The sequence below is a fragment of the Culex quinquefasciatus genome, chromosome 2, assembly GCF_015732765.1.
Source record: "Culex quinquefasciatus strain JHB chromosome 2, VPISU_Cqui_1.0_pri_paternal, whole genome shotgun sequence".
NCBI lineage: Eukaryota > Metazoa > Arthropoda > Insecta > Diptera > Culicidae > Culex > Culex quinquefasciatus.
This window is the reverse complement of record NC_051862.1, coordinates 158481060-158499350: the sequence shown is the minus strand read 5'-3', so window position 1 is coordinate 158499350 and position 18291 is coordinate 158481060. Positions and strand designations below refer to the sequence as shown.

The following is an 18291-nucleotide window of genomic DNA, read 5'->3' as shown; positions in this document are numbered from 1 at the left end:
AACAGGACCGTAATATCCCATCAGCACAACCGGTCACACGCTTCAACGATCAAATGATGTTTCCCTTATCAACAGCATGCATGAATGCGCTGAAAAGATAAAACATCAAGATCATCAAAACTAGAGCCGGTGCGAATAGGAAACAGTCGTTGGCCACCAACGGCGCCCGCCATGTCAGTTTGTAGATCTCGGGGGATTGGGACGGGAATGTTAGTTAGCACAGGCTGCTACCAAGGGTGGGTTCTATACGATATCCACACCCCCGCGTGTGCCGGAAAACTACTTCAACTTGGGATTTTGTTAGTGGGGAAGGGTAATGGCCAGGATTCATCATAGAGGATGATGATGTGGCCCAATAATCAATAAATTTTGTTGAATAGGGTGTATTATGTATTCTCAAGGCAAACAATCGGATGATGCGGATGAGACCATTCCCGGTTATTTGGTGTTGAGTTTAGCATAAATGATTCAATCTTAGACAGCCGGCTGTGGAAAGATAGAATCAAAATTATGTGTGTTTAAAAGGTGAAATATTAAACTCAGCGTTACATATTTACGTAGAGTTGACCTGAGACTATTTATACTTTTAAATTATTATAAGATGAGCGACCAATTAATGACTGATGAGTTATGATGTTATCTGAAGGACTTAAACAATCGCGTTGAAACAATATTTGTCGCCACGATTCGCGGGAAACGAATGGTCGAATTGAATGATAATTTATATTTTGCTAACGCAATTTAAAACGAATCTTCCCGTGAAACAATTGCAAATCATAGAACAAAGATACCCGGCTGTGCTGTGTATCAAATACACGTTGTATAAAAGGCTCCGAAAAACACGTTGCCGTGTAACCGCGAGGTCCCGCTACTCACAATCGAATCAAAAAATTCAAAAACGCGCGCTAATTGTCTATCCTAAATGTTAGCGTGTCTTTCGATAAACGATTCTATAGAAATGAGTTTTTTTACCGTGAAAATTTAACACATTGTTTGAAAAATAATTGCACAATTTACCCGACGCCGTACCTTCTGATCAACGATGATGTAGGAAGGGCTTTTAAAATCACAAAACAATTAATGTAATCTTAATACATGAAAGACGCAACTGATTTAAAAAAACACACAATTACGAAGAATTTGTTCGCGTATTTTTATCACTAATTATGAAGTTAATCTGAAAAACCTGGAAATAAATTGATTAATATATATCAAGCTCATTCATACCAACTCTTACACACAACTTATTATACCAGTAAACTTATATACTTTAAAAATAGTTAATCAAACATCAGATCATAGAAACATGAGATATTTTATGACATACTAAAAAATATTTATTAAAATAGATGATTGTGGCCATAGTTAAAATCATTTGAAATATACATAACAGTTTGCTAATTGATCAAAATTTAATAAACGAAAAGTTGTATGATTTCTGATATCATAGACAGTTTAAAGTGATCCTGTGCCGTCGACTTGCTAAATTAAAGCATTCCACAGAAGAGAGAAAAACGCAAAGTTGTAAAAAACAACGCTCAGTTAATATCTGTTAATATTAGCAACCATGGACATTAGAGGGTTAAGTAAGCCTACCTTGAAACAGCAGACCCACCCTGATCCAAACTGTCAATTTTTAAAACGCACACGCATACATGATTCATTCTCTGCCACAGTACAACACACACACACTACCACACACGCACGCAATCAGAACGGGCTCATCAAATATGTCAGTTCCGAATGGGCTTCCTGCAGCTCCTCTGGTCCGCGCGCCACCGGAAGCATGGCGAAAAAACGGCCCAGCGCGGCCTGGTGCAATGCCGCCTCACCACGGTCAATCCTCGAGTGCCAAGCGCAGCCATTTCTTCATTTGATGATCCACCCGCCAGCGCACTCGACCAGTCATCACCCCAACACTGCTCGCATAGAACGAAAAAACACGACGATACAACGCACACACATTAAGAGTGAGAGGCCGCCCTCAACACAAATACCAGTGCAAACAACCGACGGAGCACAACCGGTATCGAAAATCCGGATTTTTTACGGAAACACGTTAGAGAACACTCAGAACCAACAGATCTCCTGGTTCCCTGGAAAAACCCGGGCCGAATAAACCAAAATATGGACCGAATACTCCGAAAAAAACACTATAGAAATCAAAACCAAACTGACGCGGAGAGCAACGAACCGAACGCGGCAAACGCTCACACACCAATCAAACCTGAAAATTTTTTGTATACAAAAAAAAATCGCCAATCAAAACAATATGGAGGAATCAGAACAAAGTTGGTTTACACACTGATCGAGTAACACCAAATTAAGCTTGACAAAAAAAAAGGCGGAGAGAAAAAGTGCGGCGAGAGTGGAAATCGCTAGATTCGGTTTAGTGCCAGAGCGACAATATTCGTTTTATTCTTACCAAAAATAAAATAGTTTCACGAAAATGCTTTCTTAATCTTAATTTGTAAAGCTATGAACAAGATTGTCCGTTCGACGCAGTGGTGAACGCAGAACGCTGTGCCAGTTCGATTTTTCCATCAACTGTCAGTCGAACAATCTACAGGGGTTGCTTTGTTCAATGGTCGATGACTGGCAGGCTATGATGACAGGCGCAAAATTTTGCGTTTGCGTCCAGGCCTGACGGACAATCTTGTTCTTAGCTTAAGAATTACAAAATCACTTTACAGATAGTTCAAAGACCCATTTTATATGATCATTGGGCTCGCTCTCAAGTTATTTACTCATTTAATGAGTAAAAACTCTTGTACTAAACTTGACCGACATTCAGTCCAACCCTGCTCACAACGGTGAAAAGAGAGGTTTGTTTCCAATGCACCACCCCTTCTCGATGGCTGTCACGCCGCAAACAAAACAATTTAGCACACACACACAATCCGTGATGGCTGCTGCTTGTTGATGGCGATTTTCCAAACAGAAGCTTAAAAATACCAGATTTCCAGTGCAAAAAAAAAGTTTTACTCCTCTCAAATAGACATCACATTTTACGAAGATGACTTCTGCGCTGTATTTAGAACACTATTTAGATGGTAAGTGGATTAACTTTCGAGATCCAGCACCGGTTCGTTGGCTGATGAAAATTTTCTTCCTTGGACCAGGTTTGGAGCATTTGCCGAACGAGCTGAAGCGTAATTTCACGTTGATGCGCGAGCTGGACTCCCGGGCCCAGGGTATGATGAAGTCGATCGACGAAAAGGCCAACGAGTTCATGAAGCAGCTGGTAAACACAAAGGAAACCTTCCCGGACGACGTTAAAAAGGAAAAGCTGCGAACGATCCAGGAGCTGTTCAACAAAGCGAAGGAACTCGGCGACGACAAGGTCCAGCTGGCCATCCAGACGTACGAGCTGGTGGACAAACACATTCGCCGGCTGGACTCGGATTTGGCCAGGTTCGAGGGCGAAATTCAGGACAAGACGCTGAACGTGCGGGAAAAGTCCGAGGAAGCGGTCACGAAGAAGGGCGGCCGCAAGAAGGTCAAGGATACGAAAAATTCCGCCAAAAAGAAGCGGGCCCACTCGTCGGAGGACGAGGGCCGGGCGGCGGGCGCTAGCGGGGCCAGTGGTGCGGCCAGCGGCGGAGCGAGCGCGAACGGTAAAGGCAAGAACAACAAGAAGCAGAAGGTAAATCAAGAAAAAGAAGGCCGCAAAGGTCAGAAGGTAGGATCATCGTTTCATCTCATTGTGCATCAATTTTACTTTACTTTTTGTATTACTCTCCTTTCTTTTTGGTAGTTTGTAGTTTTATCTCTATTGTTTGTTCATGGAACGAAACTCGCTTTTTAAATATTTATTTTGAAGTAGATTTTGTAAATAGTTTATTCAGGTAAAACAACATCTATATAAACTTTGATAGTTATAATAATAGTTTCATGAGATTTTGCTAAATTATTTATATAAAAGCACAATCAACTGGAAATCGATATCAAAATGTCAAAGATTTATTCTTGGTTTAGTTTAGTAATTCCGTCGATTTGAATGAAAGGCTGATAGTTGAGTAGTTTTCTTAGCTTTATAAAAAAATTGATTATTTTGTTGTATTGTAATTTTATACAAAACAGCAATATCAGACTTTCTAAAATTCTATAGATTTACCTTAAAACTTAAGAAATAATTATCGAATCTTCAAAATTTTAAGCTCATCGAAAAGGTATTTCGATTACTCATCAAACGATGAGTCGATGACGGATCCGAACAGGTTTTTCCTCAAAATATCTGTGATCCGATTTCTTAAAAACAAATAATTATCTTTGAAGTGCACATAACATTTGATCGGGTTGTTATTTTTTCCAGTTTTAATTTCTTTCTAGAAATTTATGACATGACCAGTTTTCAATCAAAAGAACTTTTTTGCAGTCTTCCGGACTTTAACCAAAATATATTTTCATCATAAGTTCTAAAGTTCCTAACTAAACTAAACGTTATTAAAAGGAACATACGCGACCCCATAAACGGATCGAATCATACTTACTCGACAAAATCGATTATGCTAGAGTTTTAAATAAATCCTAAAACCATTTTATTTTTGACAGCTGGGTGGTTTCTTTACAATTTTGCAAATTTACCTTTTTTTTATTTGGACGAAATTTTGTATCATTAGTTTTTTCATACAATTTTGTAGACCTTTGGTAAACAATAAGGTACACGGAAAATTTCCGATTTTTTACTCAACTTTTCATCACTAAAAGTTAAATTCCCAGAGTATGTATTTCTGAATTTTCATGTTTTTTTATATGTTTTAGGAGGGTCATTCTCTACAAAATAGGTATTTTTTTAATTTTAATTTTTGTATTTTTTAATCCGGCTGAAACTTGTTTGGTGCCTTCGGTATGCCCAAAGAAGCCATTTTGCATCATTAGTTTACCCATATAATTTTCCATACAAATTTGACAGCTGTCCATACAAAAATGATATTAAAAATGTAACTTAATCCACCTTTAGGTGGTCTCTCATTTATAGAGTGATTAAAATCCCCTAAAGTGTCCACATGGTTTATGGATCTCCCCTAACGTGATCGCAGCACCTAAGAGGTCCTAATAAAAATAAGTGACGAGTAAAAAAACAGACTTCCTACAGACTTTTTGTCAAGATAATACGGACACCGCCTTTCAGGAAAATGGCATCCCACTACAAGGCTTTTTTCGTAGCGATCAGACGGGACCATTTGAGGTTATGTAAATTCAGACCATTTTTTAAACTGCTTGTAATTTTAGATAGGTAAGTCAGATCTTGAAAATTCTTAATCCACAAGAAAGGTCTTCTCATATGCTTTCTAAAAATATATAACATGTGAGGGTTTTATGAAAAAACCACCCTTTTTACCATAATTTTAATTTAATATGAAACAGTTTTTTTAACATAACTTTTTAAATACATGAGAAAACTGCATGAATATAAATAGCAACTTAGGGGACGTTAAGACGGATCGATTAAAACCATTCCGGCCAAAATCGGTTGAGCCTGTGACAAGATATTCTAGAGACATTGATTTGGTACACATGTCTACATACAGCCAAACACACAGACATTTGCTCAGCTGGGGATTCTGAGTCGATATGTACACATGAAGGTTGGTCTAGGAGGTCTAACTAAAAAGTTCGTTTTTCGAGTGATTTTATAGCCTTTCCTCAGTAAAGTGAGGAAGGCAAAAACATTGAAAAAGTTTTAAAAACTCTGCCATTTTCCGTTACTTGACTGTAAATTTTTTTGGATCTTGTCATTTTATGGGAAATTTAATGTACTTTTCGAATCTACATTGACCCAGAAGGGTCATTTTTTCATTCTTTTTTTTCATCTTTCAAATCTTTCAAAATTGTAGAACATTGTTACACTCTAAAAAATAACCCTGCAAAGTTAGAAAAAAACACGAAATTTTAAAATGAAAAATTTTGTTCTAAATGAAAAAATGACCCTTCTGGGTCAATGTAGATTCGAAAAGTACATTAAATTTCCCATAAAATGACATGTTCCAAAAATTTTTACAGTCGAGTAACGGAAAATGGGAGAATTTTTAAAACTTTTTTAGTGTTTTTTTCGATGAAAAATACGTTTCGAATTCTGAGTACGCCATCAAATCGGGCGTCTAATTTTACATAAAAGTCCCTTTGACACCAAATTTCTATCTCATCACCGTTTCAGGCTGCAAATTATTGAAAAACACCTCTTTTTTCGCATGTTCAAAAATGGATGGGGTCGTACCGCCCCTCCGTCACGAGATATCAAAAAACGGACCTCAGATTCGTGATCAGGGACAAAAGTTACCCCTTAGGACAAAGTTTCACGCAAATCGAAGAGGGGTTGGGGCAACTTTTCCCGATTTCATGTGAGTTGGCGGAGAATTACCCATTTCAAAAGGGCCAAATATTCAATATTAGCAAAATATAGAGATTTTTCTCAGTTTTTCAAAAAAAAAAAATCTAACTGGGTAAACATGGGCAATAGTTTAAAAAAAACTGCGACTATTTTCAAACAAAATACCCAAAAAGGGCTATAACTTGAAAACGGCGCACTTTATTAAAAAAAATCATTAAGGTACTTTTTGATTGCAAATTTGATTTTACATCGAAAAATGAAGTAAATCTTTCCCAATTCCTGAGGGGAACACCCGTGAAGAGTATCGGGGCCGGCATTTATAAAGCGGATCCAGTGACAGTTAATCAATCAACTTAATGTTAACATGTTAAGGTTAATGTTAACATTCCATAGGATGTCTTCCTATGGTGTCTTGATAAGGTCCAGTTTGTGACGATACACTACCTTCCCTTTACTAAGCAATCGAATCCAGAAGGGAAAAGATCACCAGTTGCGTTGGTCCGAGCCGGGATTTGAACCCCGATCTACCGCTTACGAGGCGGAAGCGTTACCACTGGGCTACGTGGCTCGGTCATCGAAAAATGAAGTTGAAAAATTTTTGCGGCCAGTATTTCGATTTTTTTTGTAAAACTCAGTATTGATTCAAAAGTTCATAACTCGGTCAAAGATTTCTTGCCCATTCTAGAAATTTCTGAAAAGTTGGCATAATTTGAAACATATAATTTTTTTTTTTTTTACCGTGTATCATTTTTTCAGTGTAGTCCTTATCCATACTTACAACTTTGCCCAAGACACCAAATCGATCAAAAAATTCCTTCAAAAGATACAGATTTTTGAATTTTCATATATCATTTTTGTATGGACAGCTGCCAAAGTTGTACGGAAATTTATATGGACAAACTAAGGATGCAAAATGGCTTCTACCGAAGGCACCAAAAAAGTAAGGATTAAAAAATACAAAAATTAAAATTAATAAAAAAAGACCGATTTCGTAGAGAACTGCTCACATCTCAAATGCAACAAAGATTATCATCAAGTTTGCGAGCAATTTAAAGATTTTAATGTTTTTTGACCTTCAACATTAATATCCATTTTACCCCATTTCCCTTTGTCATAAAGGGTTTATATTTGGCATGAGTTCATCTCTTGTATAGACAAACTCTGAAATGGTGGTTTGATTGAGCGTTTTAGCAGAATGCATTAATATGAATACAAAAGGAACAACTCGTTTCTTTGTATTCATAGTGAACTCTGAAAGTTTCATCTTATTCGGGACACCTCGGTAGAACCTCTGGAACAAACCGAACAAAATCTAGTAAAACTGCCTCTTAGATAATATTGCTTCTTGCTCTAATTCACCCTATTCTGTTAGAAACGAATTGTAAGTATGTAAACTAAAAAGAAAACACGCTCATCGGTTCTGGATCAAATATTTATCTACAGTCATCCCACATATTCGGAACACCCACAAATTCGGAACACTTTTGTGATAATTTGTCAATAGCATACCAAATGCATCTTTTCTGTCGACCCTATTATTTTTAGGACCTTTATTTGGACATTCTCTTGCTATTTCACTAGTAAAAGTAGTACTTTTTGAACAAAAACCTTCATTCCAAGACTTTTTTATCCCTAGCAGCAAAACACTGCCTCCAAATTGCCTGTTCCATGATTGTGGGATGTTATTGAGCCTCCCACAGTTGTGGAACACCTGAATTTAACCGATATTTTCACAAAAAAAAGTTATCACACCATTTATAAAACTTAACTAAGCTTGAATTTCGTTGGTTTCAGTGCGTGAAGTCATTATTTTGTAAAAGTTGTGTACTCATGGGGAGAACCAAAGTTTGTTTACATTTGTAAGAAAAAAGTGTTCCGAATTTGTGGATTTCAAGGGTCAAAGTTTTTCTTCAAAAACTTGATATAAAAGTTGAAATTTGCAGTTGTTAGATACAGCATTCGAAAGATCCCAAGAAAAGCTTTCAAATGAAGGTAAGAGCGAATCATTACGTTCAATTATCGATTTGCTATGATTTTTTGAACATTGGCCGATCTGTAAACTGTTCCGAATATGAGGGATGAGTGTAATTTAATTTTCTTCATTTATCAGTTGCAAAACTCATTAACTGCACGTTTTCCATCCTTCGAATCGTTTCTCATCAACCGCAATCCCCCTTTCGTATCGATTTGAAAAATATGTTTTTTTTTGTCAACGTCTCTAGAAAAACGCCGAACTGGATGACAGCGCCCAGGAGGGCCACGGCACGCCCCACCCCAGTGACGTCCTGGACATGCCGGTCGACCCGAACGAGCCCACCTACTGTCTGTGCCACCAGGTGTCGTACGGCGAGATGATCGGTTGCGACAACCCGGATGTGAGTTTTTTTTTTGTATATTTTGAACATTTTTGAAATTTAACCCTCTTTTTCCTCGCAGTGCCCCATCGAGTGGTTCCACTTTGCGTGCGTCGGGCTGACCACCAAACCGAAGGGCAAGTGGTTCTGTCCAAAGTGCTCACAGGATCGCAAAAAGAAGTAAGCCGTTCGTGCCGCGACGGTGACGACGATTTCCGTTTTGTGACAAAGAAATGTGAGCGCGCGCGCGTGGGACGAATGTGTTTCGGATGTGAATGTTTGGGAAAAATATATATTGATTGAACCTATTAGTATTTCAAACTGAAGAGTTTGTTGGTTAGAGCGCCTGCTTACTTTTCGGCTAGTTTTGAGGAATTTCCTTGCGCGAACAAAAAAAACAAAAAAACAATTGTTGCGTTTTAACTTATAAGATTGTATGCAATAAATAAAATACATATTTTAACTTTATTTCAACATTTAACGATAAAATTCGATTCAGCCTTAAAAAAACATCACGCGTCTCCTCCCCCCCTTCTCAAGCCTGTTCCGGTGGCTTGAACTGGCACTTTTTTGCGTGGGTCCGCATGTTACTCGACTGGGTGAAGGTTTGGCCGCAGTTGGCGTGCGGGCAGGTGTACGGTTTGTGGCCGGTGTGATAGTTGATGTGGGTTTTAAGATGATGCTTCTTGGTGAACGCTTTCGGACACACGGGACAGGCGAACGGTTTTACGCCCGAGTGTAACCGGTGGTGCAGCGTCATGTTGCTGCGGTCCGCGAAGCTTTTGCCGCAAACGGAACACTGGAAAGAAAAGATGGTAATTAATTTAGTAATTTAATGCACATTACAACAGTAAAACTTAAATTCAATATAGTAGAAAAATCGAGGAGGTTCTCTTCATTGAATGTATTAAAATCTATTTCATCTATTTTTTTTTGATTCCTAAATTTTTCAGTTTCCAAATTCTTAAATTCTAAAACACTATTTTTTTTTTTAAATTCCCGAATTTTCCTATTTTTTTTTAATGTTCGGTTTTTAGAATTTTAGAACCTTAGAATGATTGATTCAGTTCATGAATTTTTAATGTATTTTTTTTAATATTCGAATTCTATTGATTTTTGAACTTTTCTGCCAAAATTTCATGATTGTTCTTATATTATTTCCGTCTGGATACCCTCATTCAGAGCAGAAACCAAAATCTGACCGGAATTTCAATATTCTTCTTGTAGAGTTTTGGTCATATGAAGGAGCTATTACACTACGGCAAACAAACAAACAAACTCGCACTTTTGACAGTTTGCCTGCTTTCCTGGATTTGTTTGTACAAACGTCAGCCTGCATACATTTTGCCTTGTTTGCGAGTTTGGCAAACTGTCAAACACGAAAAAGTGCGAGTTTGTTTGTTTGTTTGCCGTAGTGTAATAGCTCCTTGAAGCAACTCTAGATTTTCAATTTGATTTTTTTTTCAGCCATAATCCAATTTGCTAATGCAATATATTTTGTAAGGTTGTTAGAAGATAAAATTATGGTCGATAATATTATCGTCCGACGATAACGATAATGGTTATCGTTATGGTGTCGACGATGACGCTAATCTATCGTTGTCGTTATTTCGATAGTTCTATCGTTATCGTTATTTCGATAATTCTATCGCCGATAATGGACGATAACTCATTTTTAAATTTTTCTAAACCCGATTAATTTAACGAATTTAAATTTTCAATGCTTTCACCAAGAAAATATTTTTTGAAAATGTAATGTACTCAAAATTGTTCACAAAATACCGTATTCTTTCGAAAATATTCAAATTTTCATTATTTGCAATAAAAAAAAGTAAATCTTTCCCAGTTCCTGAGGGGAACACCCGTGAAGAGTATCGGGGCCGGCATTTATAAAGCGGATCCAGTGACAGTTAATCAATCAACTTAATGTTAACATGTTAAGGTTAATGTTAACATTCCATAGGATGTCTTCCTATGGTGTCTTGATAAGGTCCAGTTTGTGACGATACACTACCTTCCCTTTACTAAGCAATCGAATCCAGAAGGGAAAAGATCACCAGTTGTGTTGGGCCGAGCCGGGATTTGAACCCCGATCTACCGCTTACGAGGCGGAAGCGTTACCACTGGGCTACGTGGCTCGGTCATTATTTGCAATATGGGTATCAAATGAAGCTAAATTTGGTTTGATTTTTCAATTGATTAGAGTTTTTTTTTTTAAATACTCAAATTTTCATTTATGATATGGGTATCAAACGAAGCGAAATTTTGTATGATTTTCAATTTATTTGAGTTTTTTAAATACTAAAATTTTCACAAAATACTGTTTTTTTAAATTTGCAATATGGGTATCAAATTGAAATGAAATCAAATAAATGAAGCGAAATTTGGTTTGATTTCCAATTGATTAGAGTTTATTTTGAAATTGCAAAAAATTTCACAAAATACCGTATTTTTTTAAATACTCAAATTTTTAAAATTTATGATATGGCAAAGCGAAATTTTGTATAATTTTTCACTTTATTTGAGTTTTTTAAATACATTTTTTTTCACAAAATGTACTGTAACCGTATTTTTTCAAAAATACCCAATTTTTTAAAATTTGCAATATGGGTTTCAAACGAGGCGAAGTTTTGTTTGATTTTTCAATTTAGATCTTTTTTTTGAAAATACCGTATTTTTTCGAAAATACTCAGATTTTAAAAATTTACCATATGGGTATCAAACGAATTGAAATTTCGTTTACAAATTACCGTATTTTTATACTCAAATTTTAACAAATATGCCATATGGGTATCAAACGAAGCGAAATTTTGCATGCTTTTGCTTTTTATCAGAGTTTTTTTTTGTTTGGAAAATACCCATATTGCAATATATGAAAATTTTAGTTCTTTCGAAAAATACGGTATTTTGTGAACAATTATGAGTACATTGAAAGTTACTAGATTTTCAATAAATATATATATATATATAAAGCTTTGAAAATGTAACATAATATGGTTGAAATAAGTCGAATTTAGATGGATTTTAAAAATTAGTTATCGTCCATTATCGGCGATAAAATTATCGCCGATAGAATTATCGGGATAACGATAACGATAGACACAATGTTCCATTAAAATAAAATTAAAATAAGCAAAAATAAAAATCTTACCTGATAGGGCTTTTCCCCGGAATGCGTTCGCAGGTGCTGCTTGAGAAGCATTTTCCGCGAAAATCGCTTTCCACACTCGTTGCACTTGTGAGGTTTAACTCCTGAGAGAAAAAAAAGCAAGAAAAAGCAAAATTTATACCAACCATACTTCCCGAAATAATTTTCTGCAAAGCTTACCAGTGTGAATGCGGACGTGCATGTTAAAGGCGACGCGCTGGTTGAACGACTTGGGACAGTGCGGACACGCGTACTCCTTCTTGTTGCGGTGGATTTTCAGGTGCGAGCTCAAGTAGCCCTTATCGTTGAACACCTTGCCGCACTCGGGACACTTGGCGGCGAACTCCTTCGTTCCGCGGTGCACCGAAATGTGGTACTTGTAGTTGCGCAGCTGGGAAAACCCTTTGCCGCATTCCTCGCACTCGAAGCGCGGACTCTTGTGCGTTTTCTCGTGGAGCTGGGTGGGGGAAGAAAAATGGGAAAGGGGGTGGTTAGACGTTTCCTTGTTGTGGAATTTCTATTTCTGGTGCTGTAATAGTTATATTACCGATTAGCTAGAACGGAGGGATCTACAAATGTCTACCCAAAAAAATACGTGTTAATGTTATTATTGCTTGTTGGAGTATTGTGTAAGTTCTTGTAATATAACAGAATCATTCATAATACAGAGAAAACATCTCAAGACATTGCCCGATTTATAGCTAAACATCGAATATTTTAGTAAAATAGTCAGTATTACAGTAATTACTCATTAAATACCGAAAATTGAATTTTAATTTCCCTTATCAAATGACCAAATTAAATGTTTGGCCCATTCAGAACGTTAGAGTCCGTTAATAAAATGTGAAAAAAGCAAAGCAATCCACTTTAACGACCCCCGGGTTTTTCGTGGTCTCTGTTGCAAGTTTCTGCTCATTTCTAGGCGTAGGTTATGTGTGATGAGTCACCCAAAACCTCTTTTACGCAAATGGACCGACGTTTTACTTCCCCATCCGATAGAAGGCCAGGAGCATAAGGCGGGAATCGAACCCGCGCCCCATAGCAACTTAGGGATCGGCAGCCGAAGCCGCTAATCACCGCGCCACGAGGCCCCCTATTGTAACATGTGTGTGCCTTAAATTAATGTATTTTACAAAGTGTATTGAACTTTTTTTGCATTTTTTGCAAAAAGAAATACCCAGTCATACCACAGACTTTAGTAATGTTATTAGGTTTTAATTTTAAAAAAATACCTCAACTCTAGTCGAAATATAAAAGCAGGAAAGTTGGTTTAGAAATAACATTATTTCAAGCCGAAATCACAGAAACAGTCAAACAGTAAGGTTTTTTTTCATAAATAATGACTGATTTGATTTTATCGGATGAGATTTTGATGGTTCTTAGGAAAAGTCCTAAACAGAACCAAGCAAACAGATTTAGGCCAGTTCGTTGAACAATTACCGATGAATTACATATTTAGATGCTCCCAAAGGCGATAGAGGGTTAAACGTTGGTTAAACGCAGAAAAGTATTCTGTTTTTTAAGAAAACAATTTACTTATGATTCCATTAAGGAAAAATATTTTATTTCATTATTACCATAGAAACTGATTGTAGTCTTTTTGTCTAAATATTTTGAATTTGTCCTATCAATTTGTTAATGCATTCTTTTATTATAGACGGTTTTAAATTATTTGTGATTACGTCTAAATATAAAAAATCATATCTTAAGAAGGGGATGTTCAAAAAATCGATCGAAAAATGTTTTAACGGAAATCGCGCGCTTCAAATGAAAATATTTTCAAAATCCTAAACTTTCATTTTCAAGCCAAACATCAAAATATCTTCGAAAATCAGGCTGAATACAACCTTTGATTCAATTTTTGCCATTACCATTCGAAATTGCGCATAACTTCCTACGTTTTTTTTCCAAAGACACCAAGTTGGAGCGCAAGCGTTTGTTAGTGGTTTTATAATAATAACTGTTTTTACCAAATTACTGTTACAAATATTTCCTTTTTACCCATAGAGTGGATGAGATGAATTAAAATATTATGGCTCGCCAATATGGCTAAAATTTTACGAAGTTATTTGCACGTGTAAAGGTGGCATTTAGCCCAAATTTGAGTAGCTTTGGGCAAAGTAAATGAGTAAAAAAAAAACAGTTCACGAACGGCAAAACAAAATAGAAGAGGCGGGGTTTCTTTCACGCTTAGCAGCTACCGCTGCTACCTATTTGCAAGTTTCTGATCTCTTTCCTAATTAGCAGCATAATTTATTTTAACATGAGAAGCAAAATTTTACAAACCAAAACCTAGTTAAGGTTCAATGAAGGCAAACATCGAAAAAAATTGGAGGTGTCTTATTTCTTAACATAATTTTCTATAGGAAAAAAAGAAATATTTTTAACTGTAATTTGGTAAAAAACAGTTATTATTATAAAACCACTTGAAAACGCTTGCTCTCCAAAGTAGGAAATTATGCGCTCTGTAATCAGCCTAATTTTCGAAGATATTTTGATTTTAGGCTATTTTTTGCTCAAAAATGAAAGTTTAGGATTTTGAAAATATTTTCATTGGAAAGAGCGCGTGATTTCCGTTAAAACATATTTTTGGTCTTTAGATTTTGATTTTTCTATTTAGACGTAATCACACATAATTTAAACTAAAAAACGTCCTGAAAATCGAATGCCATTGGCATTGTGAATTAATAAAATGAGTACACAGAAGTATTTGATTTGAGATGGACAAACGATACTGCATATTTCTAATCTTTCGATCTTAATAGATCGGAAATTGTCCAGATTTCGAGTGGTCAATTTGGCATGGAAACCGTATACTATTAAACTGCCGTTCTACGCATAATTGTCCCATTTCATTTTTGGACGATTTTCACTTTTTGACATTTTTAAGTTTAGTTTGACATAAACTTTTAGAAAAACACATAAAATCTGGTACTTTGTGCGGAAACTCATTGGAAGTAACACCAAGTCTGTTTGTCCCTTCGTTATACTTCTACGCATAATTGTCCCACCAAGTATTTTCTTACACGAAATCATTAGTTTTATGATGCATTATTGCTTGTTTACCTGTTGTATAGCAAAAGGATCACAAACAAGAGTGATAAACTGCTAACTGGGGCGACTAGAGACACTTAGGGCGAATAGGAACCCACGGGACAATTAGAGTACGTTATCCATTAGTGGACCCCTTTCCTATAGTGGACCCTCTGAAGGGTTTTTGATGAAAAAATCAATAAAATCACAATTTCAAGCGTGTTGTTGTCTACAAATCTTTTATTTGGCATGTTCAGCATCATTTAAAACAATGTTGACTGACATTGAATTGTCCTTTTCACCAAAATAAGTGTTTTGAGTTCGACATCTGAAATCAGCCATGGCCACTAGCATTTTCACAACAAAATTGCATTTATATTTTATGATTGAATTAACCATCCAATCATTCTTTTACTTATTATTTAACTTCAGCAAGTCGAAATAATGTAAGTTTATGGAACTTTACTAAAATAAAGCGAAAAACTGCTCATTTTCGAGCAAAAATTTGGGGGGTCCAATATAGGACAACGAAAATCCAAACTTTTCCAAAAGTGGACCCCTGTTAATAATTAACAAACCTTCAAAAATGAAGAAAACTGTTTATTTAAGCAAAAGTTTTTCTTGAACATACAATAAATGGTTGTTGTTATCAACCTAAACGCATATTTTTTACAATTATGAGTATGAATATAGCTGTTTTCATGTTAAAAGTAAATGCTGAAGCCGTAAAAAATTATAATTAATTAAAACTATAGTTAATTGTACTTAACTGAAGCATTACAATTGAAGTTTTAAATGATATTTTATAATAATAAATCAATAACAAAACTTTTTTATTAAATAAACATGTATGGTTTTATCAGCAACTGTAAACAAATCTATTGTTTAGTTTCGGTTAACCATTTATGTAATTAATATAAAAAAAATTGCATCAAAATTACTTTTTTTTTATTATTTTTATGTTTACAGTGGTTTTTGAAACGTTTTCTCTGATCTTTTTCGGAAATAAATGTGTTTATACGTCTGTTAGGTTTTTTGTTGTTTAAAGCCAAATTTGTTAACAAAACATATTTGTTTATGATGAAAAGTGTGCAAAATCCATCTTTTATTCATTATAACTATCATTAGACCTACACCATGCATAAAAAAATCAAATATCGGTTAAATTTGGTATAAAAATAACAGTTTGCCTATAGTGGACCCGGGTCCACAATCGGATTATGGACCCGAGTCCACTATAGGAAAAGGGGGTCCATAACAGGCAAAAAATTTTTTTTTCTTCAAATGGCTATTTTTGTGCTCAAAATCAAATAACTGATGAAACAAATAGTCAAAATTGTTCAAAAGACTTCAGATTTCATTGTTTCATACAAATGGTTATGAAAAAGTGTTTTAAATATTAAAAATTTGTAAAAATGTGCTTCGGCTCTACTAGGGGGACCCTATGCGTAGAAACACAAAAATCGGTCGAAAAATTTCAATTTTTCTCAGTTGCACTTTTTGGAACATGGGACAATTATGCGTAGAACGGCAGTAAACCACTCGAAAAATAATTTAAACTGCTGTTTGACAAGGTGACGGAAAACTATATAAACTTAAAATTGCTCGCCGTGTATGAAACAAAATGCAAATATGTACGAAATCTACTTCATCTTAAATATTCAAAAAGAACAATGTCTTCAAAGCTTTAAAGCTTCTGATTGGTTTAATATAGCGGATCTCCAGCCTAAGGATTGGTTCATGAGGGGCCTACAAAATGTGTATATCCGTTAAAGTGTAACAAAAAGTACCTAATTTAGGTGGCTTATTTCGGTGGGCGAACTGAGATTTACTCAAACTGGTTATTCATTCAGTCAAAATACCAAGATTCCGTAAAATACTTAAAAATAATTCCACAAATATCACAAACCACCACGCGTCTCCATTAATGCTCAGTCGCAACCTCAAACCACTTCAGTGATTTCAACGCCCACACCAGCAGCGAACCCCTTCTGCTTTCCACTCACCATCAACGTATCCTGGCTGCCGAAAATTTTATCACACATCTGGCACTGGAACGAAAACTCCGGCAAGCCCACCAACGATCCAAACGCTGTCGCAGCTCCGCCGACGGGAGATGACCCCGCTCCGTTCGGAGACCGCAACTCTCCATAGCTGAGCAAGTCTTCGGACTCTAGGCCAAAGAATGGATGCTGTGGATTGCTTGCGGGGGTGGAGTCCGATGGGTAGCTACCGTGACTACTGTTGCTATTGCTACCGTTGGACAGGCTGGTCGTCAGCGGGAAGATGCTGTTCTGATTTTCGTCACTCTTTTCCAGATGGAACGAGTTCAAGACCGTCGGAACTGTGACACTTTGTTGCTCCAGTCGATGCTGATGGTGCAGGTGATGATGATTGAGATGCTGCTGATGATGATGGGTGGCGATCGATGCTGCCGCAGCATACGCGTTGAAGAACCCGACCGGATAGGGATAATTGATAGATAATCTGTTTCGTTCAATTACACTGCTATTAGCATACGCGCTTAGCACCACTTTTCTCTCGACTTCCGTTTTGATCAGCTGTTGCGGGGCTTCGACCAGTGAGGATGTCGCCGTGGCCATCGATGCTGGGGCAGCTGTCGCCGTTGTGGTCGCCTTCGCGCCACTAATCATCATCTTTGGGTCAAACATTAACGGTCCCCGCGAGCACCAGGGATTGGCCAGAACGCGGTTCAGGGGACGCGTCTGCTGCAGAGTAGACGACGTCGACGGGGACGGCGCCGTTGCCACTTTGAGGTCATCCTGCTCGTACTTGATGCAGGTCTTCACCGTAAGGTCCACCTTCTGTTCGATCTCGAACGTCCTGCCAGCACTGGAGTCCGACTTTTGCTTCAGCAGGATGTTTTCGATACTGAAATTGGTGTGCTTCTTTGGCAGGAAGTTCAAATCACTCATCTTGCTATCGGTAAATCCCATAGTATCACAAAACACAAAAACACCCCAACGTGACACCCTCAAGCACGTGGTCCTTTCCTTCCCGAAAAAAAATCACTCAAAAAAAAAAGGACCCCCTCACAAAACTCGAAACCTGAAGATCACAGTAGCCGTTGAAGACAGATCGCGCGCGCGCACCCGTGTGCGACCATTAACGTCTGTTTGCTTTGATAAACTGGCTGATTACGGCCGCGACTACCATCTGAGAAGGCTCTGGCGCGCGCGCGAAGAAGATGCTGCGGGCGATCACAGCAGTGGTGACGGTGACGACAACTACCGACAAGATTAAGCCAGGTTGGGTGTCGTCGATCTCGCTCTCGCACCTTTGCCTGATGATGCTCTCTTCAAGAGCGTGTCACCCGCGGAGGATGGGTGCTTTTCTTTCTCGTTTAGTCTGACATTGTAAAGTGAGCTGGTAATGTTGAGATTTTTTTATGTTCTTGTAAC

General features: G+C 37.1%; 2 protein-coding genes across 3 annotated transcripts; one reads left to right on the top strand and one right to left on the bottom strand.

Moving 5' to 3' along the window:
* Positions 1-2881: 2881 nt before the first annotated feature.
* Positions 2882-9014, top strand: LOC6038505 (inhibitor of growth protein 5). Of its 2 annotated transcripts, none has more exons than XM_038257001.1 (4): positions 2882-3053; positions 3123-3646; positions 8557-8709; positions 8771-9014. In XM_038257001.1, exons 1-4 carry the CDS (start codon positions 3017-3019, stop codon positions 8870-8872), a joined length of 816 nt encoding a protein of 271 aa, XP_038112929.1. In that variant the 5' UTR covers positions 2882-3016; the 3' UTR covers positions 8873-9014. The 2 variants fall into 2 exon arrangements, with proteins under 2 accessions (XP_038112929.1, XP_001848299.2); XM_001848247.2 differs by having other exon boundaries at positions 3123-3682.
* A 209-nt stretch (positions 9015-9223) lies between these two features.
* Positions 9224-17835, bottom strand: LOC6038504 (zinc finger protein 41). Its single transcript, XM_038257002.1, has 4 exons — positions 16876-17835; positions 12017-12293; positions 11840-11940; positions 9224-9487 (listed from the first exon to the last, which is right to left on the bottom strand). The coding sequence occupies exons 1-4, from the start codon at positions 17824-17826 to the stop codon at positions 9224-9226; spliced, it is 1593 nt and encodes a 530-aa protein (XP_038112930.1). The 5' UTR covers positions 17827-17835.
* Positions 17836-18291: the final 456 nt, after the last annotated feature.